The sequence below is a fragment of the Hylobates moloch genome, unplaced genomic scaffold, assembly GCF_009828535.3.
Source record: "Hylobates moloch isolate HMO894 unplaced genomic scaffold, HMol_V3 SCAFFOLD_22, whole genome shotgun sequence".
Classification (NCBI taxonomy): domain Eukaryota; kingdom Metazoa; phylum Chordata; class Mammalia; order Primates; family Hylobatidae; genus Hylobates; species Hylobates moloch.
The window spans coordinates 14581539-14608835 of record NW_026652297.1 but is presented as its reverse complement, the minus strand read 5'-3'; the positions used below and the strand labels follow the sequence as shown (position 1 = coordinate 14608835).

Below are 27297 nucleotides of genomic sequence, written 5' to 3'. Positions count from 1 at the left end.
TACCATTTGTATTCCTATCACCTAGTACAGTCTGGGTACTCAATACATTGTGGTGAATTGGCAACTCTCTAGCCCCAATTCACCATGGTCCTCATGACAGAGAGACTAACTCTACTGTATTGAATCAAATTTCCAGTCACGTATTGTGTCCTTTATACATTCAAGTTACAATGTGTATAAATGTATGGCAAAAGGGCCAAAGGAGCCCTAATGTAAAAACACTGGCAATAAAACTGTCCAGACAAACCAAGAATCCAGATTGGCAGGGTCAGCAGTTTTAACATTGTTTTATGGTACATTGTGTACTTTTCCTTCTTACTGATATGCATTGCACTGTGACCTTTGCAGAGTCCTGTCCTGCCCTGCATTTTTCACAGAGTTGCTCTCAGTCTCAAATAAGATACCATATGCATGTGAAAGGGCTTTTGAAATGGAAAAGCAGTAGAAAGTTGAAAGTAAAATGGTCTCTTTCTCTCTAAGGCATCAAGGCATCTCACAGAGCACACTTTAGCTACTGGGAGGATTGACCTTGAGTGAAATTTCAGTATGTAAAGCTTGTTTGGGGTTATCTTACATAATTTTTTCTTTCCTCGTGCTATATACACACACACACACACATGTGCATATATGGACAATGCACATATATACACACACACATATGGCACCTAGTATATGCTTGGTGCTATGCTAGGTGCTGGGGAGACAGTGAGAACAACCCAGGTGCCCAGGACCTGTCCTCACAGCCCACCTAATCCTTTTAAGTCTTTACATATCTCCCATCCCCCCCCCCATGCTCCTTATTCATGGTATTCAACCCAACTGATTGACTTATTTATTGTTATTTATATGCTTATATATTTATAGATTTATCTTTTTATCAAGATTTTACGAAGATACTCAATTGGAGGTTCCTAATTCTGGAGAAATTTCCATTTTACAAATATATTCTTGGAGAGGGCATGATTATGGACCTGTCACGTTTGAGTACTGTGGCAGTTAGAAGGAGGGCAATTTTGGGAGGCCCTTCTATGTCCTTCCAGCTATTAATGAGGTTCTGTTTCAGAACAGACCACGGTGTTATTAATAAATCTGGCGAGTGGTTATAAGGGTGTGTGTATTGGAATAATCCATTAAGCTGTACATTGGTTTTATATGGCTGTCTATATTTGTGTTTTATTTAACAATAACAGTTAACAATAACAGTTAAAAATAAATATCACTTCTTTCAAAATTCACACAACTTCTTGGGCTGAGTGAAATGTGGCGCAGGTGCAGGACTCTGGGAAGACAGGAGTGCCAGGGAACGTCTGGTCAGCAGCGCGCTGCCCTCAGGGGGCCTCCTTGAAGGCCCCTTGAGAGGGCAACACAACTAATGACGATAACAATAACAACGATGACAATATTGACGATGACAATAACAGTAATAAATCCGAACAAGAGACTCGAATCTGTCAAATAGCAGCGACCACCACGAATCGCGTCCCCGCAGCGCCGCCATACAGGAGACTGCCCTGGCCGAGGCCACAGCGGCTCTCGCGGCGCCCCTGGAGGCCCCCTTCCTGCCTTGGCCAGAGGGGCGGGGCGGAGGCTGAGGACGGGGCCGGACAGTGGGCGGGGCCTGGCGCGCGGGCGGGGCTCCGGGCGGCCGCAGAGGGTGGGGCCGAGGAGGAGGAGGAGGAGGAGGAGGAGGTAGGGGCCTGTGGGTGGCTGGGCGGGGCGCGCTCGGGCCTCAGCTCTTCACGCGCCGCATTCGTAGCCCGAGAGTCCGCGCCGCGGGGAGGCTTGGAGGCGAGCGCTGCCCGCGAGCCGAGGCAGCCGCCGGAGGAGGAGCCGCGGGCAACGAGGTAGGCGCGGGGACAAGGGCAGCACGGCCTGGAGCTTTCAGCTCCCTCGTCCTGGCCCGAGGGGGTGGCGAGGCTGGGGGGCGGTGCGCGGAGGCCGGGGCGGGCGGGGCCGGGACCTGGGGGCGGGGACCGGCCTGGCCCAAGGGCCACACTGAGCTGACTGGGCTGTGGAAGTCGGAATTCCAGGCGGTGCGGTGCGGTGCGGTGCGGTGCCTCGGCGTGGCCGGCCGGTTCTGGGACACGGCAGCCCGGGAGGTGTGGAAACTGCCAGCCCCAGGGGCGCCCGCGGAGGAGGGTAGGCGGGGGCGGCCTGGGCCCTCCCACTTTTCAGGGCTCCTGAGCCAGTTCGCCCGCACAGCCCTCGGGAACTTGTTAACAGGAAAGCCTGGCAGAGAAACAAATGCCAGCGTTTTGGAAGAACTGAGAGTCACGTCGTTAGGCGCTGAGGCTTTCTTTTCCTTCCCCGCCCCCTGCCCAACCTCGGCCCGACTTGGCCAAAGAAGGATGTGTCACCAGCTCTGGGCCGCGGGCGGGATTCCCGGCCCGCCAGGAGCCGGGGTACCTGAAACAAAGGTAAACGGAGGCCGGGCGGCCCCTGGCCCTGCACCGCAGCCGCGCTGGAGCGCCTCGGTGGGTCTCTCCCGCGCCGACCTGGCCGCCGCCGCGGAGGGGCGTTCTCCTGGGGGACCTCTCGATGGAAACCAGCTGGCCGGGCTTAGAGTTGATGTTGCATCCGAACTCTGTTGTGTTCACGTTATTCCCAGTCCTCCCACTCTGGTAAAGCTAAAGGAAATTTTACCCAGTCTTGGTGGTCAGCAAATGTAGGGAAAGGCAAATTGTTGTTTGTAAATTATAAGATATTTTCTAATTAGGAAATGGCCTGAAAACATTAAATTCTTAACACGTAAGCAAAAAAAGAGTAATTCCTTCCAACATCTGAGGAAGTATTCCTTCTCAAATCTTCATTTATGTACAAAACATCCCCTACACCTTTGGTGCCAGGCATTTTTCTTTGTTCCTCCTTAGTCTCAGGCCTTAGTTTCTTGTAAACAGAGAACCCAGCGCCTAGACCCTAAGAATTGCCATACTAGGTCAGAGCATGGGCGTCCAGTTCAGTAGGCAGCCGGCTTGTGTTGTAGTAAAACTGTTTTTGTTTTTTTTTCTTGGTGACATGTTAAAAATTATCTCAGTTTCTTTCAATAGTATCCATGAAAGCCTTTTAAAAATTTTCTAAGCCACTGCTAATTTACACACACAGTTTATTTACATTTATTGCATCCAAATGGCCCTTTTATCACCTCTGGCAGAAGAACTTAATGGCATGAGATACTTGTGGAAAAAAACTTAGATCTTTTATACAATCTAGGAGCTCAGAAATCTAGGAGATTTCTAGGAGAACAGGGAAACAGATCAAAAAGGTTTTTAAAAAACAAAGCTTTGGGAAAGTGTTACTGGGGCCAGTCTGGCTGTTGAGTTCAAAAATAGCTTTATCCACTGACAACCTAAACATTGAGCAGTTAAGGATTTATTTGTACTCATAAGTATTTGCATATTTTAAAATGTAGCTTAACATTCTGGAGCGTGAAGGGCCTATCTGACTTCTTGGGCTGAATTAATTTGGCCTTAATGTTCAGCTGAAACCATCTACTCTAAGAGAATGGAAGTTTTGTTTCAGCGGGAAAGGAAAAAAGGAAATGAGTAGTTTTGGAGTATGGGGTACTTGGGGGCACCTGTTCAAATCATAACTTTGCTTTTAAACTCTTCAGAGACTCCTCCCTGCTCCTGACAAACAGTCCCCACTGATCTGGCCCCCGTTACCTTTCAAACACACAGCTGAAGCTTTACTTCTGCCCTGAAGCTTTGCTTGACACCCCCCCATCCCCCAAAAAGAAAACAGATATTTAAAAATCACCACCCTCAGAAGTGCAATTGACAGCTCTTTTGAGTGTTATCGTCCTCTGAGTCAGAGTTTCTCATTTGTAGTTCTGTTGACATTTTAGGCCAGGTAATTTCTAGTTGTGGAGGGCTATCATGTGCAGCGTAGGATGTTTAGCAGCATTTCTAACCTCTCCTGAGGAATAGATACCAGTAGCACTCCACACACACAGTTGTGAAAATCAAAAATGCTTCCAGACATCGCAAATGTCCCCCAGGAGGACCCAAATCACCCTTAGTTGAGAACCACTGTTGTGAGCAGACTGCTGCCTTAACTCTAGTGACGCAGCATTGTCCTCATTTGCTTAGGTGTTTACTATACTAAGCTTGAGGGCGGGAACAGTTACTCATTTATTTAACAGATTTCTGAAGGCCTGATTTGCCAACTGGACACTAGGTTAGGTATGGAAATAGATTAGTAAAAACAACTCTTCGTGTCTGGACCTTATAGTCTAAAGAGGGTGACATGTATACATGTATAAATGTACATTTATCTCATTACGATTGTGTGAATTTCTGGGAGAAGTACAGGCAGCTCTGAGCGCGTAAAACAGATGTCCTGATGTAGTTTGGAAACTGGGGAAAGTTTCCATGGGGAAGTGACCTTTGAGGTGGACGGTGAAGGATTAACAGGAGTTACTAGGTGAAGCTCACGGGAACAATATTCCAGGCAGAAGGAACAGATGTGAATACCTTGAGGAAGAAAGGAACAGGGCCGCTTTTGGGAACCCAGAAGCCAGGAACACGGAGAGTGATGACACAAAATGAAGCTAGGAAAATAGGCAAAGGCTGTCCACTAGCAGTGGTTCTCAGTCCAACACTCTCATCAGAACCACCAGAACTTAAGACCGATGCCTGGGCCCTCCTCCAAGCCTATTAAATCAGAGCATTTTTGGTGCTCCCTCCCCCAGCCACCATTTTCCCTGTCTTCCAAAGGAATAACCACTGATACTAGTTTTGTATATCATTGTAGGCATTTTTTGTGGGCATTCAAGGAAATGCATGTCTTTCCTCTTACTGTTTTACACAAATGGTAGCATACTGTACACTCTGTTTTCTTAATGTCTTGGGAATCTTTCCACTTCAGTATATAGTTTTCCTTATTTTTTTGAATGTACAGTATTTCACTGTATGGATATACCACAGATTTTTTAACCATTCTGCCACTGACAGACATTTAGATTGTTTCCAGTAATTTACCATAAACAGTACTATGAATATGCTGTTTCATATGTGAATAAATATATTTATAGGATAAATTCCTAGAAATGGAATTTTTGGGTCAAATAAACACACACACATATATTTACATAAGTATATATGTAATGCATGTATATGTATATATATTTGTAATTATTTGTGATTATAAAATATTCTGGTCATATTAGAATGCTTTGGAAGGAAACAAGATTGAGTGTGGGAGACAGCTGCCCCTAATTAAGGTTACCGTGGATAACAGAGAAAAGGTGGTGGCTGAGAGAAAAGAATGATCGTATTGGAGATGGAGAGAAGTACATATATTCATGAGATATATTTAGGAGGCATAATTGATAGGATTTGGTGGTTGATATGGTACAAAGGTTGAGAGGGAGAAATGAGATCCTAAGATGACTCCCAGGGTTCTAGCTTGCCCAACCAGTGAATGGTGGTGGTGGTACCTGAAATAAAGAACATTTAAGGATAAATAGTTTTGAGATGAGTTTAAATCACAGTTTACATTGAGACTGCTGAGATTTTCAAGTGAGAGGTCACATAAGCATTTGACAATTCTAATTCAGAGCCAAGAGCAGAGGGCTAAACTGGAGGCACAAACTTTCAGGTGTAGATTAAAGGCTGTGGAGGAAATTATCTAGGGCAGTGGTTGCAAAGCAGTAACCCACAGCTGAATCTGACTCACAGATGTTTTGCCCATACAGTGGTTTTGTTATTGTTTAATTTTGAATTAGTTGCCTATATTTTAAAATGTGAAGATTTCTCATGAAAAACCCAGATTTGGGGTTTCTCTTTAAAAATGAGAAAATGTAGCACTACTGAGTTGGTCTTCCAATATGGCAGCAATAATTGGAGCTAAGTCACAGATGATCGCAGCTCTTCTATTTCACTACAGAGCCCACCACTCCCTAAAATTATGCCTGGCCCACTTTGCTCATTTATTTCTCTGACTGTAGGCTTTTGAGCATGTGATCCCTGGTCTGGGAAGAGAGCATAGAACAGTGTTCTCATCTTGGTTGCACATTGGAATCACTGAATGATTAAAAAATACTAATGCTGTGGTCCACCTAAGAAATTTCTTTTTCTGTTTACTTGATCTGATTTGCTGCCTTGGATGAATCTGAGGTGATTCCACTTAGCTGCGGAAGTTGAGAACCACTGACAGAGATTAAGAAAAAAGGGCTCAGGCCCAGCATTTTGAAGTTTAGTAGAGGAGGATAGCCCAGGAAGAGGATGAGAAGTGGCCACAGAGGTACAGTGGAATGACACCTTGCTCAGAATTAAAGTGTGCAAACTTAACTGAATGCTCTCTACCATGTTTTTTATTGAATGAGAGAGAGAAAAGTTTTATTTACTTGTATACAGGTATGCGATATTTAATGGGCCATTTAAAGGATTTTCAAGAGTAATTTAAGCAATATTTGGTTTTTTGTCTTAGCTGTTTCCTTCACAATCTAATTCTAGTTTAAGATGCATCATAAAAGGTGAGAGAAGAATGTTTCAAATAGAGAGGTGTCATCAAGTAAAGATGTGGACCAAAAATTATCTGTTGAATTTAGCAAGATGGAGTCTTTGACCTCAGCAAGAACCATTTTAGATTGGAAGAGGCAGAAACCAAAATGAAGTGGGTAAAAAGTAAGGAAATGGGAGTGGCAAGTGTTGGAAATTCCTTTCAGAAGCTTGCCCAAAAAGAGGAAGTGGAGAGGGAGGATGAGGTGTCTTACATGCCTACTATGTAGGTGTTAGTCTGTTGGTTACTCAAACATTTCTCCTAACTTTTTAGGGATGTAGGTCAATGGTGTCTGATTACCCCTCTCCCACATTCTTAGGGGTCTTGTTTTGGAGACTACTTTTTACTGAGAAGAAATTTTGCCAGGACTCTTGAGGCTTTTGAAGGGGCTGACTCAGATGTTGGTGATTAGGCCACAAGTTTCTTTCTCAACTGGAAAGCTGTAGAGCTCCTAAAGGCCAGCAGTGATCTGGGCTCCAGTGACCCTGACATCATCCTCCCATTGAGCTGATGAACAAAGACTATATTGTTGGTATGCTGAAAATGGAATACTTGGCTATGTTAGGGAATGTGTATCTAACTGTGAGATTCCCAGGAATAGTTTTTGCAGCTGTATTTTTTTCAATTAACTTGATATTATAGCTTAATTTTCCAGTTGCATGCATGTAAAAACTCTCATACTTTGAAGTTTTTATCATTGATGGTACCTGAGGGATATGGATGTAAGTTGGAGATGTAGGCCCTCATTGAGCTCAGAAAGAAGAAAGCACTGAGCAAACTGGTTTCCAAAAAGTTGTGTGAAGGCTTCTACCTCGAAGACTTGGTGTTAGAGTGACTGTTTAGGATGGGTTGTAATGCAAATGGTCGCAACCAGTTTGTCTTTTATCCATTTCTGCCACATTGGCAACCTTAACCTGGCAGAGAGGCTTTTAAGGTCAATTTTATGCTTCATTTTTCTAAGAGTTGTAGCCTGCCAACAGAACAGAAAATATAAGGGATGGAAAATGCCAAGAATTATTGGTGAAGAATGGTTTTGATTAATTGAAGGCATAAACCTCATTGCTACACTCTTGAAAACAGGAATATCATCTTGTGAGGGACCAGACTTCATAGCTGTCATTGGTTTATCAGTTAGGTGGATGATGGTTAACTTCTGTATAAAGGATGATTTTGTGACATGAAAGCAGACCTTGATCCAAGATAGTTTGTAATGGGAGTCCTTTATAAGAAAATATTTTATTTAGAAACTTGTATATGCTTGGACAGCTGTGGGAATTCCATCATCACAAATATGGTTAGGTACTATGCCTGGATGGCAGTATATAGAGGCAAAAGTCCATTACCAAGGTGGTCCAGAGCTCCTTTTGTTTGTGGAGGAAACAGGATGGCTGAGTGGGCAGAGGACTTGGAGTCAGTTCCTGAGTATAGTGCCTGGATTTATCAAGGGTGAACTGTGTGATTTTTTTTTAATTGAGGTAAAATTAACCATTTTAAAGTGTACAAATCAGTTACTTCAGTATGTACATTCACAATGTTGTGCAGCCATCACCGCTATCTAATTCTGGAACATTTTCATCACCCCAAAAGGAAACCCTGTACCCATTAAGCAGTCACTCGCCATTCCTCTTTACCCCTACCGTCTGGCACCCACCAATTTGCTTTCTGTCTGTATGGATTTGCCTATTCTGAAGATTTCATATAAATGGAATCACACAATATGTAACTTTTTGTGCCTGGCTTCTTTCATTCAGCACAATGTATACGAGGTTCACTCAGGTTGTAGCATGTATCAGTACTTCATTCTTTCTTTGGCTGAATAATACTCCATTGTATGGATATACTACGTTTTGTTTATCAGTTGACATTTAGATTGTTTACACTTTTTGGCTCTTATAAATAGTATTGCTAAGAGCATTCTTTTACAAGTTTTTGTTTAAATACCTGTTTTTAATTCTTTTGTGCATGTATCTAGGAATAGAATTGCTGGATTTTGCAGTAATTCTATGTTTAAAAAGTTTTTGAGGAACTCCCAGACTGTTTTCCACAGATGCTGCACACTTTTACATTTTTTCCAGCAATTTTTGAGAATTCTAGTTTCTCTACCTCCTCGCCAACACTTGTTGTTTTCTGGTTATAGCCATCCTAGTGGATGTGCCTCATTGTGGTTTTTATTTGTATTTCCCTAATGACTACTGACGTTGAGCATCTTTTCATGTGTTGGCCATTTGTGTATCTTTGGAGAAATGTCTGTTCAAGTCTTTTATCAATTTTTTAATTGGATTGTCTTTTGGTTGTTGAGTTTAAGAGTTTTTTACATATGTAAATATGGATACAAATCAGGTTTATGATTTGCAAATACTTCCTCTCTTACTGTGTGCTGTTTTTCACTTTCTTGTTAGTGTTCTTTGCACAGAAGTTTTTAATTCGTGTGAAGTTGAATTTGTTTTTTCTTTGATTGTGTATGCTTTTGGCATTATATCTGAGAATCTGTCACCAAATCCAAGGTCCTGACAGTTTACTCCTGTGTTTTCTTCTGGGAATATATAGTTTTAGTTCTTAACATTTAGCTATTTGGTGGATTTTGAGTTAATTATTGTATGTGAGGTAAGGATTCAACTTCATTCTTTTGCATGTGAATATCCAGCAAAATTTGTTGAAAGAGCTGTGTGATTTATGCAAGTCTGAGACTCTTATTTGTAAAATGAAAGTGATAAAAACCCTTGCCTCACAAAGTTGTTGTAAGATTAAATAGGAGAGGATATATGTGTTACTGCTTTGAAAAGTATATATCATTAAACAAATACTCATGATTATCATTGGCATGCCACATAGAGCTTTCATTTGGTCAAGGCCCCATAGATTGATGTCCTTCAGGGACCACCACACATCTTCCCTCTTAGTGCATAGTGAATCATGACATGACTAGAGGGCTGAGATCCATGTTGTATCCCTAGGTCCAAAGTCACAGGGCCCCAGATGCAAGAGGTAGTTGGACAGATTGCAGCTATCCAGAATTGAAAGTATATTTTCTTGTAGGGCATGTGTTTGTTGAATTCTGTTGCTATTCCTCTGATACTGAGGAATGGCTATTCTAGGTGTTTAAAGGCCCTAAAGAGTTTTCAGGCATAGTAAGAAATTAAAAGACACTTTCTTCTTATTGGACCAAGAATCCTCATGTTTCACTCTCTCAGCTTTTAAACTTCTAGAACTAAGACTGTTTAAATGGCTAGTGATCTCACTAAGTTCAGTCAACAAATACTTATTAATTTATCACTATGTGCCAGGCACTGTTCTAGATACCAGAGGTATAGTGCCTTTTAATATAAGACCAAACTCTCTTGACTTTGCATTCCCCTCTTAATTTGTTTTCTACAGTTATCTAACTCACTGACTCCAGTTCCTTTTCCACCAGTCTCTCTTGAGTCCACATTAATCAGGCCCCTTCCCCCACTGAAGCACGCTTGTCAAGCTCACCACTGACCTTCATGTTGCTAGCTCTGGTCAGTCAGTTCTCAGTCTTCCTCTTACTTGACCTTTCAGCAGCATTTTACACAGTTGATTATTCCTCTTTCTTTGAAACGCTTCCTTCATTTAGCTTTGCTGCATTCTCTGCATTTCCCTCTCACCTTATTGGAGGTTTAGTCTTTTTGCTAGTTCGTCATGATCTTCCTGACCCCTTAAAATTGGAGCATTGCAAGGCTCATTAATACTCCGTTCTTCCTTATTGACTCTTATTTCCTTGGCATTTCAGTCAGCCTCATGACTTTAAATACCATCTATACACCAACAACTACATGCTGACTACCAAATATATATCTCCAAGTTAGGAAGGAAATAACTTGCAGTAACGTCTTTTCCTTGCTTATGTCCTTCTCTGATGGCCTATTGCCAACACAGCAGCCAGAGGAATCTTGTTAAAAGTAAGTTATCCACTCAGAGGCTTTATACTTTCCTACAAGGCTCCTACATAATCTGAACTCTTTGTCTTTCTGACCTCATCTCTTACTACTCTTCCCTGTGCTTGCTTTGTCCCAGTCAAAAAGGGGACTTTTTTCTTCTTCCAACAAGCCAGGTATGTTCCTTCCACAGGACCTTTGTTTCTCCTAGTAAAGCTTCTTCCCTCATTCTCTATTTCCCTTCCCTTTCAAACTGTGCTTCTCAGCACTTTGGGGTAAAAGGGAGGGGTATCCTCCCACCCCAACCCCCTAGACTGAGCATTGAGGCTATCCCCTTCCTCTTGTTTGTTTATTCATCTTACGCTTTCTTTTGAACAGAATTCCTCCAGTTGAAAAAGCAGCTTGAAAACTGCTTCTCTGTGAGATTAGAAATAAAAAGCAGAGATTAGTGGTTGCGAATGGAAATGTCATTAAGGGCTTAGGAATCCTAGCAAGGTCCACTTATCCCTTCCATTTTGTAGATCGTAGGCATATTTCCTATTTTACAGCCTTGGGGATTGGACCCCAGAATACTGCTGTTGTGAGTACTGATGTGCTCCTACCAATGCCAAGTCTTCCATCAAGCACTGTGGCCCAGCTGTTAGCATTTTGTCTTCTCTCAACATGGTACATCTTGGCAATCTTGGTATTCTTCTAGCAGAAAGTTGAGACCCCTTTCCCATGGTGGGCCATCCTCAATGAGTGGAGGCTCACTGGGTGCTGGCAGCAGTATTGAGATCCAAGTATTAAAGGCAATTGAGGGTTCTGTGTAATGAAGAGTGTGTTGATTCTACTGAGAAATGCCCCAGGCCTTAAAAGGGCAAATAGGCCACATCTAGTGACAGTCTAGCTAGATAGCAAGTTCAGACACTTCATTGGGGGAGTGTTTCTCAGCCTTTGTCTGCAAACCTACAGGCCTTTATGTGGGCCCTCTGATGGGTTCATGTTGTTAAAATCTGGAATGATGTCTGTTCTGATTTGTTGTTTTAGAAGAAAAGGTATTATTTCTAAGAATTTTAGCCAAACAAGTATTTTATAAATACAGTCTCTTTGCTTTCCTTTTCCTAGATGAGCTGATTTCCTAGATGATAAACAAGTAGATAAATTAATATAATTTCAGATAGTAGTAATAGTGCTATGAAGAAAATAAAGTGGAGGGCTTTTCCTCTGATGCTGAACACTTGGGTTGTTTCCAATTTTTCCTTGTTTTAAACATTACTGCAGTGAACATCCTGGTACTTGTGCAAATATGTGAATGTTTATATTGTGTAGATTCTGAAAGGTGGAATTGCTGAGTCATATAATCATAGCTAAAATTTTAATTAAAAACTGCCAAATTGGTCCCCAAGTTATCTGTACTAATATTACATATATAAGATATATGATATATAATCTAATTAAAAGCACTGATAATATTGAATACATTCTGTTTGTAAGAGTAATTAACATACTGTTAAGCTAAAAATCTTCATACCCTCACCAATTTGTGAATTTTTGCCTGTCTTAAAAGTTGTACAAAATGGTATCTCCTTGTTTTAATTTTTATTTCCCTGGGGCTGAATATCTTCTCTAAAGTTTGTGATTATTTGTATTTATTTTTCTGTCTGTTGGGTTGCATAGCAGAGACTGCTGGTTACATCCTATGATCCATTCTTCTTTCATCTTTAGTAATAGGAACCCCAGCTTTTAGCCAGGCCCATTGCTGCCCATGTAGAACACTTGACCTCCTTGGTGCTAAGTATAACTATGTAAGTTTTAGCTAGTGATATATAAGCAGCAAAGGTTAGATGTGACTCTCTGAAGTCTCCTTAAAAGGAGAAAGCACTTCTTTCTTCATCCCTTCATGTGTCTTATATGTTGGAACACAGATGTGCTCCACTGAAGCACTAGTGGCCATCATAGACCATCAGGACCGTCATGGTAGGTCAGTGAGCCAAAAAGGCTGGCTCTCTTGAGCATTTGGCAGAGTTGCTGCATTAAGAGGGAAGACTTTCTTTAGCATGAGAGGGAAATTTAACTTGTATTTTGTTTAAGCACTCTTATATTGCATTTTTCTAGAATACACAACATAACAGGTGCTTGCCTTTTCTTGTTTATTTATGTTGTAGATAAATTAACTTAGATAAATAAACTCTAGATAAATAGACTTAGATAAATAAACTCTACATACTCGTCCTTTATTATAAAAATGGCATATTTCCTCCAATCTGTTGGAGTCCTCTCCCTTTGTGGTATCTTTTGTTAAATAATAGTTTTTAATTTTGATGGCAAATTTCCCTATCTTTGCCTTACATGGTGTTTGATTTTACTTACTTTTTTAATACTTCTTTTCTACCCCAAAGATACACATAGAATCTTACTTTTTAGTACTATTTTTAAAATTTAGATATTTAAGTTCATCTGGAATTTATTTTTGTGAATAGTGTGAGGGAAGAATCTTGTTCAGTTGGCCATTCATTTGGAATAATAATTTTAATAGGTGGCATGTCAAATTATCAATTACTAAATTCTCATATGTGCCTAAGTTGGTTTTAGGACTCTGGTCCCATTGATCTTTGTTTCTACACCATTAATACATTTTAAATTGTAATAGTTTTATAATATTTTTTCTTGGTAAGGCAAGGTCCTCCTCCGTTCTATTTAAAAAATTAAATATATTTAAAATTAAATATTAAATAGCTATAGCAGAATATTTGTAAAACGTATATATAAGGTGTAAAGCATAGCAATACAGTGAACACTTGTTACCACTCAATGTAAGGAAAAAAACATTACCATTCCCTTTGTCCTCCCACTCCAAAGTTATCTTGACTCTTCTGCCACATTTTCTAATTGATGTGAAATTTTAGAATTAGATTATAAATTGCTCTTAGAATCAATTTATATCATTGACATTAATAATAGTTCTGTGTCAATAAAATATTTAAATATTTTTCCACTTAAAGATAACAGTTTGAGTGGTGTGATGCAAACATACAGTCGTTAGAAGATATGGCTCGAATGTGGTCATGATCTCTAATCATTGTTTATTGTCTGCTTTGGTGGTTTTTAACCATTACACTGTTTTTAATTGTTTTTAGTTGCATTTGTGGTTTAATTTGTACTCATAATGGACTGTTGGTTAAAGATGAAGCATGTGTGCAACACATGTCAAAATATAAGTTAAAGAGCATAAAAATATAATTCTGCTAAATTATTTTAAGATGCTGTTTATTAAATACATAAGTTGCATTCATCTGATCAGCATTCTTTTTTTTTTTTTTTTTTTGAGATAGCATCTCACTGTGTTGCCCCGGCTGGAGTACAGTGGTGGAATCTCAGCTCACTGCAACCTCCGCTTCCCGGGCTCAAGTGATTCTCCAGCCTCGGTCTCACGAGTAGCTGTGACTATAGGTATGAGTCACCACTGCCTGGCTAATATTTGTGTTTTTGTAGAGACAGGGTTTCACCATGTTGCCCAGGCCGGTCTTGAACTCCTAAGCTGAAAGCTATCCACCTGCCTCAGCCTGCGGAAGTGCTGGGATTACAGGTGTGAACCACCACACCTGGCTGATCAGCATTCTTAAAAAACATCAAGATATATCTAATATTTTAAAAACTATAATTAAAGGAAGCCAGGTGAAGGGTGTTTCTGTACTATCTTTGCAACTTTTCTAGAAATGTAGAGTTATTTCAAAATAAAAAGTTTTAAAAAATCATTATAAAGATAGAAACATCAGCCAGACATGCCTTATATTTAAAGTTACACATTTATTTACATATGCATGTAATTGGCATTTACTATTTCCTATTCTTAAGCCTGTCCTAGAGAAAATAATTTCAGGTTGGTTCACCAAATACAAATAGTAAGGTAAAGGTACACTGCTGAATCTCATGAACGATAGCATAGGCCTAATCAAGTTAAGAGGCTTTAATTTCTAAAATGAATTGTCAATTGAAAGACCCAATGTGGTATTAAATAATTAGGAAGTGGTTTTCTTGAAAAATAATTCATTTTCACCTTTCTATATGATTGGCGTTGTGGACAACTGGATTTTTTTTTTTTTTTTTTGGTAATTAATTGTACCCTTTAGGTAGTTAAAATTCTAAAAAAGAAAGATTTAAACACTTGAAAATGTGAAGAAGAAAAAATATGGGTGATTCTGTCCAATTTGGCTTTTCATTTATTGGTAATAAAAATCTACAATGTGTTACAAAGAAATTCTCTCAAAGAGCAGTGTGAAATCATTTCTCCTGCCTTGACGTTTAAAAACTGAACCCCCAATTTATCAAAATAAGAAGCTGATGTTTATAAGCTCAAAAATGTAAGTATCAGGTTATAGATGCAGTTTGTTATTTTGGATGCTATAATACAAATTAATTTTTAATCTACATTTCAATATACATTTGGTGCTAAGTCCATCTTCTCATCAACCTGTGATTTTCTTTACATGACAAAATAGTTCATCTACTGTGAATAGAAGTCAAAATTTGTCCTTAAATATTATCAGTATTAAAGATTTTGCCACATAAACTTTATAATACAATCTTTAATGATATGCTGATTTAAGATCAAATATTTTTACCCGAAATTGCTTTATCATATGTCATAAAATTTTTTTTAATGATTTTAAAAATTCCTAAGGAAGTTTGCAATATTACTTTTAAAATATTTATTCGGCCGGGCGTGGTGGCTCATGCCTGTAATCCCAGCACTTTGGGAGGCTGAGGCAGGTGGATCACCTGAGGTCAGGAGTTCAAGACCAGCCTGGCTAACATGGTGAAACCCCGTCTCTACTAAAAATACAAAAATTAGCCGGGTGTGATGGCACGCACCTGCAATCCCAGCTACTCAGGAGGCTAAGGTAGGAGAATGACTTGAACTCAGGAGGCGGAGGTTGCAGTGAGCCAAGATCATGCCACTGCTTTCCAGTGACAGAAGGCGACTCCATCTCAAAAAAATATATATGTTTATTTGTCAAATAAAAGGTTGAGAAACATTGATCTGCATTAAAGGCCTGACCACTGAAATTGTACTGATTGATGTCCGATTGGATCTGGATCCAGATTGGCCAGCCTGGAAAAGACATACCGTCATCAGAGTGTGGGAACACGATGTGTCATATGATGGGTCCCTTTAACTGAAGTACACAGCATTGCTGCTCATTTTAAAAGGGTAACAAGTTTCCCCTCTCAATCCATGTTGTTGCTTTGGTTGTAAAAATGGGCATATGGGCACATGTATTGCTCATCCTGCCATCATTATAATAAAAGATCAGAATGTCCAAAACATACTGGGCAGACAAAAAAAAATATGGTAAGTATCCGTTACATATGATAAGGGTTTTTTGACTACAGATGAAATGAAGAGAGACACCAAGAGAGGGAAGGAGGCAGAGTATTATGATAGCAAGAGCTGAAAGAAAAATAGATTATCAATGAAGATGTATATTTTCATGTTGTAGAAATTGATTGGTTTTAAGGAATAAACATCCACTTAAGTAAATCCACTGTAAGTAAAATATTGTTTATAGTTAAAATACACAGGGAACACGTTAGTTCATTCCAATTTTAGTAAGTACAGCCGCCATCATGGAAAATGAACATGCTTCTCTGTCTGTATTATGTCTGCTCTGTTTTCTTAACACCAGTGTCTCCTGCCACGTTGCTCATCATGAATGCCCCGAAACAGTGGCCTCAGGCACAAAATGATAGGACCTTTAAGACTCAGAGCTCTCAGCTAATTGACAATGTTTCAGTGCTTCAATTCCAAGTCCCCAGGACAGAAAATATAATTGGTCTACCTTGAGTTAGTGTCCCAACCAAATTTTCCAGAGATTGGAAAGCATGTGACACATAGTTTCCCCATCTTGCCTGTGGACAAGGCAGGCCTCTAAGAAGTGGGTATAAGTCAAGAGGAAATGAATGAAATATCTTGTTCAGTATGTAAGACGGAAGACTTGTTTGAAAAGGAGTTAATTGCTGCCCCAAACCTTGGGGGTTAAAAAAGGAGCATAAAATGTGCACATACCCCTTCCAAAAAAAAAAAAAAAGTTGGTAAGTATATAATAGGAAGGTTAAGTTAGTTTATAACATGAACTACTTTTGCACTGGGCAGCTTTATTGCCCCAATAAAATTTATAGATTCCCACCCAACAGGAACGAGGGACTTTAGGAGGTGAGATGAAGTAGATGACTGGAACTTTAATTATATAACCAAAAATTTCCATAAGGTGTATAGACTCCTATACATTGGTATAGACCATGTTGGGCCAAAATCTGTTTCCCTAAAGAGCCAGTTGCCATCATGATAAAGCCTGTTTAGGCTGATGCCAAATCAACCTGGTGATTTCCATGAAGTTCCACTCAGTTCAACTAGCTTGGTAACCACTGATGTTCAAGTGTCTTAGTTTTCCCACACCCATGTAGTGGAGTTTGGTTTGTCTTGAGCTGTTCTTGCATAGCACAGATGAGTGGTAGCGGGGCATTTACAAGGAGGAGCACCACCAGGTGTAGGTGTACTGAATGACAGTGGTAACATCAGAAGCTCTTAATGGTTTCCAGTCATCAGTACATATATGTCACTTTGCCTAAAGGACCAAGGCCTGGTTGACAGAATGTTCTAAAATGTTTGGATAACCAGATGCCTATGCAGGAATGTGTTCTCTGGGGATTTGGACATAAGCTCTTGAAGTTTGGTGATCATGGTGATGTGGGTCCACCTTACTGGTGAGCCAGACGACTATTCAGTAAGTGGACTTTTGTAAAGTAACTTGCTTAGCTGTAGTAGATTCATAATTGAGCATCTTGTTGGCGGTCTTTCTCGGTTTGTATGTTGGGGAGTTGTGCTGGGTCTTGGAGCTGTAGTGGATTGTCTCCTCTACTTTGCCTCTCAGTATTAGAGGATTTGGGATGGGGGCCAGGGGTGCTGGTCTTAGGTTCAAAGCAAATGCTATATTATTTCATCAGGTAAAATGCCAAACGAAGCTGAGCAACTCTCAGAAATGGTCAGTAAGGCCACTTTATCCTAGATGGAGCCAGTTAGCCCTTCCTTAAAACTGATTACAGAAAGTGACCTTTTTTTCTGGTCCAGGTCTTAGCCAAGGAAACAGAAATGGTGGTATATTAGCAATTTGCCTTCCTCCTTTCTTCCTTCTCTTCCTTCATTGAGTGCTTGTATATGCTAGGCACTGTTTTAGTGTTAGGATGCAGTGGTGACCACAGCAAACAAAATCCTTGCCTTTGGAGTGTACATTCTATTGCAGGGATAAAGACAGTAAACGTGTAAACAGTAAATAAATCCAAGAACTCATAAGTTTTATAAAGACATTAAACTACATAATAGGGCAGAGAGTAATGAGAAGGGGCCAGAGTCAAGGAAGAGGAAGAGGCCATTTGAAGAAAAGAAGGCCAAGGGAGAATAGTACAAGATGAGGTCAGGGAGGTGGTTAGCAGACTGAGCTATTAAAGGCCATGGGAGAGGAGTTTAGACTTTGTTCAAAATGCATTTAAACAGGAAAGCAATTCACTCTGATTTGTATTACTCTGGTAGTGTTGCTTGCAGAATGACTGGAGTTTGGAGAGGCAAGAGTGGAAGCAGGGAGACCAGTTAGAAGTCCATGACAGTACTTCAGGTGAGAGAAGATGATGGTTAGGATCATGATTCTAACAGTGGAAATTAAAAGTGGTCAAAATTAAGAGATATTTTTGAAATAGGGTTGACAGGTCTTACTGAATGAGTTTATATCCTGGGTCTGGGCTGCACATATGGCAGTTGGCCGTTCCACTTTTATGAACTTGCAAGCAAGTTCATAGCAAGACACCTGTAAAAAGTTCTGTTTCGCAATAATGTACTCCAGTTGTGCATCTACTGGGTCATCGGGTTCTTTGTCTATATAATGGGTAATTAATAACAAACTCTTGTTGGGCCTCATCTGGAAAATACAGGGATTCCTGCAGTCCCACATGTAGGATGTCTGCTGAATGAAGAACTTTGGAAGTGTCTCAGGTTCTCATTATACCCTTCAGGCACTTGAGGCTGAATGGCGGTCAAAAGTTGGTGAAGCAGGGTGGGTTGCTGTCCTAACCCTAGAGTTGGACCTGTCAGCTCAGCCTCACATACCACATATATGACCAGGAAATAAAAAACGAATAATGAACAACCTTGCTGGCTCTCTTACAGCAGATGACTCTATTTATTCTCAACCCTCCCACTCTCAAATTCCTGACTCGTGGTCAACCTCTGTACCCCTTCTGGTCTTTTGGTTTGAACTCCCCTTTGGATTCTTGAAGTTGAACCTTGCTCTCAGTTCTGCTTTCCCATCTGATCTCAGTATCATCTTCCCCAACTCCAGCCACCCCTGCAACACATGCATACACACACACCTTTCATAATATTGAATGAAAAATTTCCTGCTGAAATTGTGGCCACAGAACCCCACTAGAGGTGGTAATTCAGGCTTATGTCCTGTGGGTGATTTTGCTTAGTTAGGTGGTACTGTTGAGCCCACAGTACCACCTTTTTGCCTGCATTTGTCTTATAGACAGATGAGTACTTCATGTACTCTTCCAGTTGGCAAGCTTAGTGCAAAAATGAACTAATAATGTTAGATGTGATAAGATTTTATAGTCTTGGTTGGTTAAATAGAGGGCATCAGTGGGGTCAAGAAATAGGATTCCAAAGCCATATCCAGGGCAGGAGCTAAGCAATGGGTTCTGTCAAGGGACATGTGAGGACTGTGAAGGCTCTGCATTTTGTTCTTACAGATATTTCCACTGGGCTTTTGCCCCATTTCTCTACCTGAGTTTAGTTTTGGGGTGTACTTCACAGAATCTGACCGTTTATCCATTAAGAAAATATTATTGAATTTATATTTTATGCTGTGCACTGGCTATATGGTGGGGATATGAGGATGAGTAAATTGTGATGGCTTTCTGACTCATCTGCCTCTGCTTCCCTGATTCATCACACTGCCACCTGAATCCCATCATCCCCCTTCCTGAAAAACTATAACAGTGTTATAAATGCTTAATACTAAAAAGACAAGACTTTGCAAATAATTGGAAATTATTTCAAAATGTTTCTTCTTTTCAGTGCATTTTTGCTTTTCTATTTATGTGTTTCCTCTAAATCAAATCCTATGTTTTACTCTTCTGTTAAGTTCCTTTAAATTGCTTTGTCTTGCCCTGATATTTGTGTTCTTCCACATTTAGAGCCTTCTGCGTCTTCTATTTGCCTCTTGTTGATTTAATCTCACAGGTCATTTTTTAAGTCAAGCTTTATGCTTAGCCTTATGGCATGTTTTGTATGTAATTCTATTTCTGGATACGATGCCATTTGTGAACATGCTTTTAATTATGTCCTAGTCAGTTATATTATTGAACAAGCTCATTGTTTTAAGTATACTTACAAAGTTTGACAACATACTTATAACCTGAAGTTCAGAGAGAGGTAGCACTTAACGTTATTCATTGGTTTTTAAGAGTCACCTGTAAATTTTACTCCATTAACTTTATCTGTTATGACTTTTTTATAGCTATTTTATGTGTCACAGTTTATTAGTTTTCAAACTTTTTGAAAAACAAAATTGGAGTTTAACAGAAATCCACCTTTTTGTTCATCCTATCCAGGTTACTATAACAACTTCAGTGTTGTATAGATTTTCCCTCCCTCCTTCCCCTTCTAACTACCCTTCCTTTCCCTTCTTTCTCTTTCCTTCTTTTATTTCCTATTTTGAGAGTTCCTTCCCTAGAGGTTGAGAAATCTGGAATTGTAGCAGGGATTTAGGAACTGACTACCCCAGCTCCTTTAGCCTTAATATAGTATATGACAAAAGAGCTTTGATCTTACAGAAACCTGGACTCAAATCACAGTTCTACTTTCAGAGTATGTAACATGAGTAATTTTTTTTCTTCTGTAAGCCTCAGTTTCCTCATCTGTGAAATAGATAACACTTCAGTGTTAACATAAGAATTAAATTAGATGATGCATTTAAATACTCAGTACAATCCTAGTAATATGGTTTGGCTTTGTGTCCCAACCAAATCTCACTTCGAATTGTAATCCCCAAGTGTTGAGGGAGGGACCTGCTGGGAGGTAATTGGATCATGGGGGCAGTTTCCCCCATGCGGTTCTCGCGATAGTGTGTCCTCACGAGATCTGATGGTTTTGTAAGGGGCTCTTCCCGCTTTGCTTCCTCTGTCTCCTGCTGCCATGTAAGATGTGCCTGTTTCCCCTTCCACCATGATTGTAAGTGTCCTGAGGCTTTCCCAACCATGCAGAACTGTGAGTCAGTTAAACCTCTGTGTTAGTCCATTTTCACACTGCTGATAAAAACATATCCAAGACTGGGCAATTTACAAAAGAAAGAGGTTTAATTGGACTTACAGTCCACATGGCTGGGGAGGCCTCACAATCGTGGCAGAAGGCAAGGAGGAGCAAGTCACATCTTTCATGGATGGTGCCAGGCACCACCACGAGAGTTTGTGCAGAGAAACTCCCATTTTTAAAACCATCAGATCTCATGAGACCCATTCACTGTCACGAGAACAGGACAGGAAAGACCTGCCCCCATGATTCAGTCATCTTCCACCATCTCCCTCCCACAACATGTGGGAATTATGGGAGCTACAAGATGAGATTTGGGTGGGGACACAAAGCCAAACCATATCAACCTCTTTCCTTTATAAATTACCGAGTCTCACATATTTCTTTATAGCAGTGTGAAAATGGACTAATACACCTAGCATGTATAAGTACTTTAAAATGATGATGTAATAATATTAATCTTGTCTTTGAAAGCCCAGTACAGGAAGGGTCAGCATAGCAGCACACCTCTGTCTCTAACTCAATCCTTCTCACTTTGTCTCTCTCTCTCTCCCCCTTTCCCTTTCTCTCTCTCCCCCTCCCTCTTTCCCTCTCTCTCTCCCTCTCTCCCTCTCTCTGTCTCTCTCTCTCACACACACATACTCAAGGAATACAAGCCCAAGATCAGAGGATGAATGCCATGTTCCCTCCTCCTTGCTGTTTATCTGTTGATGAAGGTAGCATGAATTTCTGCAGAGAGCAGTCTTACACCTAATGTATAACAGTTCCTTTGACCCTGCCAGTGGAGGCATACAGACGGATTGTCTTACTTGGAACTCACCAGTAAACTTTTTGGCAAATGATGTATCTCCAGATGTGTGGTTATTAAGTTGTACTCTTAAGATGTTCTAAAGGCTTAGGATGTGACCATGGAATAAAGTGACTGCTACAGGGTAGAGAACAAGATCAGCATTATTAATGTTGTGGAAAAAAAAGATCAAGAAACTAAGAGGACAGAATATCAGATGAATTATTTGTTTGGATGCTAAAATCAGTAAGACTTATGACAGAAATAGTGTTGGAGTGACAGCCAGGAACTAAAATCAAGGAATGAAAGGGAGTGACTTTGGGGAGTCATAAATGACTGCAATAAGGAAGGATAGTAGGCAGTAGAGTCTGATGGTATGTAACTCAGCAGAGGATTTTTGGAGAGCACAAAGGGAGAATGATCTGGAAGCAGCGGTGAGGAACAAGAAAGGCAGTTACCAGGTCTCATGTTTTGAGGAGTATGGAAGAGAAAAAGAGTCATCATCTAAAAGAGATACAGGGAAAGCAGCATTCTCAGGGGAGAATTCAGTTTCCATTTAAATATGAAGGTAAAGGAAGTTGAAGAAAGCTATAGAGGTCAAGAATATGAGGATTTTGCTCATAACTGCTCATGAGTCCCACAGGGCTCAGCAGAAGGGTTAAGTTTTCAGGAGGTAGAAGGGGTAGAGGCTTAGATTTCATCATCAGTCACTATCATCTCTCCCTTGCATACATCCTCAACTCCTTTGACCCTCTTTGACTTCAGCAACTTTGCCTGGCTAACCCACAGAGCCAGTTAAATCCAGTTCTTTGCCTATTCCATGCCTGTAAAACCATGCTGCTGAACTTGACTTATATTAATTATCATATCCTCAAGTGGACCCTTAATGTTGCCTGGCTATTATACTAGATTTCTCCAGCCATTTTCTCTCAGTTTCATCTCCTATTTGATGACTATTTCTTCAGTCTCCTTCGTGTTGGATATCTCCTCCCCACTCTTCACTCTCAACTGATGGCCTTGCTTCCTATTTCACTAAATAGTCAAGAAAAAGCTTTATCACCACAGCTACCCACTACCCGTGGTAGTATCCATATACTCTGCTTTCTTTCCTGTTAGTGTGAAAGAACTACCCTAAGTGCTTTATAATTCTTTCTCTTGTGTCATCAGCTTTCCTTTCTTCTGAACCATTCTCCTGTGCATGAATATATGCTTTTATTTCTTCCATGTTAAAAATAATCCTTCTTCACTCCACTTTCCCCTCTAACTTTTGCCTCATTTAATGTAAACATCGTAGTAAAACTTATTTAAAGAGTTATCTATGTTCTGTTGCTTATTTTTCTCTTCCCATTCTTTTTTTAACTAAAGCCAGTCAGACTTCTTCCCCCATAATTCCAATAAAACTGCTCTTTTTATCAGTGATGTCCACATCTGTCATTTCTCAACACCTATCTGACTTAACATTCAGGAACAGAGTTGATCGTTCACTTTATCCTCCTTGAAACACCTTCACTGGGCTTCTGAGATACTTGTCAAGAACTATGAAGGATCTAAGAGTTTACTGTATTTGTATACTAACAAGTTAATAATGCCACAGTTTCATGTATAATGGTAGAAGACATGAGACTTCTGGATCAGAGACAGAAGACAGTTTATTACTTACAGCAGTAACATAACCAAAGTATCAGTATTTTTGTGCTGGTTTCCTGATCCCCAGTTCTCCCAGGGCAATATGAAGAGGCCAGATGACACCTGCACACACAGTAAGGCTGTGTTATTGGAAAGGAAACTTGATCTTAGGTGGAACCCAAATCTTTTATAATGGGCCATAAGCATGCCTGCTCTTTGTTTCAGAGGGAAACATTATCTTTATTATGCTGGACAGTAACCCATTGCTCTGGAGGGAGACACTACCAAGCCTTCCAAGGCTATTCAGTATAAAAACATCCTTGAAAAGATAGTCTGGAACTGTCATGTGTCACATCACCGACTATCAAGATAGTGCCTCACTTACAATATTTGCAGAAACATAAGAGACCTATGGAGAATTGACTCACAGTAATTCTTCCCTCTCTGGCCACTTTTTGTCAGTCTCTTTTGCTGGTTCTTGTTCAGTTCCCCATGCTCTAGATCTACACTGTCTAGTACTGTGTAGCCACTAGCTGCATGTAGTTATTTCATTTGGCTGTATTTCAAGTGCTCAATAGCCACATGTAGGAAGTGGCTGCTATTGCATGGTGCAGATATAAAAATATTTCATCATCACAGAAAGTTCCATTGGACAGTGCCACTCTGCATGTTTGAAGTGCCCCCTGGCTCAGCCTTTGGATATCTCCTTTTTACTTCTGTATTCCATCCCTTGGTGATCTCATCTAGTTTCATGACTTTAAAAAAAGATTCCCAAATTTCTATCTACCTGCATCTGTCCCCTAAACTCCAGGCTCAGTTCTCTAGCAGCCTTCTGGACACATGTACCTGAATGTCTTAATAGGCATTTAAAGTTAATATGTCCAAAACTGAACTACTGATCCTCCTTGCAACCACTACTTCTTCTCCCACAAACAAATCTTTTCTTTCAGCAGTCTTTCCAGTTTCAATTAATGTGAGTTCTCATCTTCAGTTGTTCAAGGATTTAAAAAGAAAAAAAAGTTTTTTTAAACTCTTAGATTTTTATTATTGACCTCCCTCTTTTCTATAAAACCCACTCATGTATCCCATTGGCTCTACTTTCAAAATATATCCAGAATCTGACCACTTTTCACCCTGCTCCTCCTACCACCTAGTCCAAGCCAGCATCATCTTTTGCCTGGATTATTCTAATAGCCCTCCTTTTGGTCTCCCTCTTCTACTCTTGTCCCCTGTAGTCTGTTCTCATCCTAACAGCCAGAATGATTTTGTGAAGAAGAACATCAGGTCATGTCGTTTCTCTGCTTAAAATTCCTCAGTAGCTTTCCATCTCACTTAGGTAAGAGCAAAGTCTAGTCACACTGACATTCTCACTCTTGCTAAAACATTCAAGCCATGCTCCCACCTCAGAACCTTTATATCTGGTGTTCCTTTTGCTTCCTTTTCCCCTAACCCACCCACTGAAGACACCAGTCCAGTTGTCTTATAGAATGATCCATATCATGAATTTCTCTGCTTCCTCATGGTATTAACTTATTTATCTATAGCCTATATTTTCTGGAATTGGACATTAGATCTAAAGGATTGATTAGATTAATTAAATATTTTTGGTGAGGAAATTCCATCAGTGATGCTGCAGTCTTGACATTGAATCATTTTGGGAGGCACATATTGATTGTCCCACCATTAGTGATGCCAAGTTTATCTAACGTGTTGAGATGGGAATGTTCGTATCTCTCCATTATATATTTACATTTTTCCCTTTGTGGTTAACAAATAAGCTGAAGGGTGAATGTTGTTTTTCTTTTAACATTGTTATTTTAAGTACACTTTTTAGCTGTGGAACTGCTTTTTCAAATAAAACGTTTTTTGGAGATCCAGTATCTAAAACAGATAAAAGCAGAGCTGTTTTGTTGCAGTAGGAAATGCAGCTTCCAAGGGAACTTTGACAAGCAGTTTTTAACCCACAGAGCCCACCCAAACACTTCAGAAAGTGGAGACCCAGAGGACACATGAAGTCTTTTTTTTTTTTTTTTTTTTGAGACGGAGTCTCGCTCTGTCGCCCAGGCTGGAGTGCAGTGGCGCAATCTCGGCTCACTGCAAGCTCCGCCTCCCGGGTTCACGCCATTCTCCTGCCTCAGCCTCTCCGAGTAGCTGGGACTACAGGCGCCCGCCACCACGCCCGGCTAATTTTTTTTATATTTTTAGTAGAGACGGGGTTTCACTGTGGTCTCGATCTCCTGACCTCGTGATCCGCCCGTCTCGGCCTCCCAAAGTGCTGGGATTACAAGCGTGAGCCACCGCGCCCGGCCTCACATGAAGTCTTAAAGCCACCTAGCATCTCATGAGAAAGGCTCAGTACACCTTCTATTAGAGCATAGTTTGGGAGCTCTGCCACTTCCTTGGAAAGCTGTGGTTGTGAATGATCATTAGAATGAGACTTGGTTTTTCCCTGGCAGTCCACCCACTGTTTTTAGTTGTCTCAGTGCTTTCTTGACATTCTATCTATCTGTTCTGCAGATGTGAAGATTTGAAATTACTTCATTTATAGTGTGTGTTGGGTTGCAGTCCTTTTTTGTTTCCCTTTTGGAAATTCTTCATCCACAAAGAATTCCAGATTCAGACATTATTCATCTATGTCTGGAGCACAAAAAATCTCCTGAGTTTCCATATGTCTTACCTTCTTTCTACCTTTAAAATAGTCAGCATGCTGCCACAGCTGAAGTCAGTTTTCTCATTTGCTTGTTGCTTGCTTCCTTTCTGTACCTTACTTACCATACAGCCTAACGTACCTTACTAGAGAGTTAAATGAGTAAATTTATTGTGCCCATACAATATCTATAAGTTGTATACTATAGATTTTTATTTTCAGGGAAAGGAGTTTCTCTATATTAAGTGGGAAAAAAAAACAGGCAATAAACTATAATTTAATCTTACTTTTATTTAAAAAGTTATATGCAGAAAAATCTCCATGACTGTTTGTGTATGTGTATATTTAAAGCCCAAAAGGATATTTACAAAAATGTTCACATGGATACTACCTCTAGCTGTGATCTTTGCTTTCCTCTTTATAATTTCTCTGGTATCACTCTCACTTTTGTTTGCAGTGTGTTTTATTTCTACAGTCATTACTTTTATAAAGATTAAAACTATTGTTTAAAAAGACAAAACAGTAACTTTGGTTTGTCAAATCCAAACTGCCTTGAAGGCAGGTCCGGGCTCCACCCCAGCTTACTGCCATCCGTACCATTCTTTGGGATTCTTCTCTTATCCCAAATGAGCAGCTTTTCCCTGATCTCATGATTCTATTTCTTTTACAGTAGGTTCTTGGCCATCCTCTAGAATCCACTAGGCACTGAAGACTCTCTCTCTCTCTGTTCATTTTGGGAACATCAGGGAAGGAGGATGTAAAAATGATGTTCTAAAAGGAATTGTCACTAGAATGTGATCTCCATCAGGACCCAGGAGGAGCTCAATAAATACCTTTTAAATGAATTGACCTATTTTTTTGTCTCATTTATTTTACCTCACAAATTCCTACAAACAAGCCTTGTTTGTTTTCTGTAATGCCCTGAACATTTGGAGTACTTAATACAAATTAATGAATAAAGTCCATTTAAAAATATATCCATACTTAATAAAAATAAATTTCAGATTTCTTGTTATCTTTAACCAGAATTTGTGCTTGTACAGGAATTTAGAAAGGGACAGGACTTAAAGATAAAAGTCTTATGTTAGAGCCCGCTCATAGTTTTGTGATCATGATTAGTCAACTTAAGCCCCTGAGCTGCCTTCATTTATAGCCTCACGGATTCTCTTCTAGACTCTTCTGAGGCCTTCTACCTGGCCTACCTAGCAACATCTTGTGTCCTCAAGTCTGCCCTCCACAATGCTACAAAGAGTAATAGTCCACAGTGCACATTTGATCTTGTCTCCTCCCGCAGCCACAATTTGTAACCTCTCGGGGGCTTTCTGATGCTGTGTTGCCTTTGCCCTACTCCTTCAGCTTTGGCTCCTGGAAGCCTATCTTCAAACTTGACACTCCAATAATACCAAGTTCCTGCCAGCTCCCACACATCCCATGCTGCTTTCTGCTTTGCTCCTTCTTCTCACAGGACGTCTTCCCTTCAGCCAACTACACTACT

General features: G+C 40.2%; 2 protein-coding genes across 3 annotated transcripts in view; both read left to right on the top strand.

The window, feature by feature from the left end:
* The first annotated feature begins 1393 nt into the window (after positions 1 to 1393).
* LOC131382333 (uncharacterized) lies at positions 1394 to 26560 on the top strand. The gene is made up of 4 exons (XM_058433734.1): positions 1394 to 1420; positions 1734 to 2417; positions 17968 to 18049; positions 26476 to 26560. The coding sequence occupies exons 1-4, from the start codon at positions 1394 to 1396 to the stop codon at positions 26502 to 26504; spliced, it is 822 nt and encodes a 273-aa protein (XP_058289717.1). The 3' UTR covers positions 26505 to 26560.
* The window catches only part of PPP2R3A (protein phosphatase 2 regulatory subunit B''alpha), a 220530-nt gene continuing 194930 nt past the window's right edge, over positions 1698 to 27297 (top strand). For both annotated transcript variants that reach the window (XM_058433343.1, XM_032143604.2), the window contains exon 1: positions 1698 to 1844. The gene's annotated coding sequence lies outside the window, so the exon portion shown is untranslated. The remainder of the gene's footprint in view (positions 1845 to 27297) is intronic.

Excerpts from the sequence above, each read along its gene's own strand:
- LOC131382333 (XM_058433734.1), top strand. The coding sequence starts at position 1,394 with ATGACAATATTGACGATGACAATAACA. Across the intron at positions 1,421-1,733 it reads TATTGACGATGACAATAACA|CTCTTCACGCGCCGCATTCG; the intron begins GTAATAAATCCG and ends CTCGGGCCTCAG. Across the intron at positions 2,418-17,967 it reads CCGGGGTACCTGAAACAAAG|TGTTGCTTGCAGAATGACTG; the intron begins GTAAACGGAGGC and ends TTACTCTGGTAG.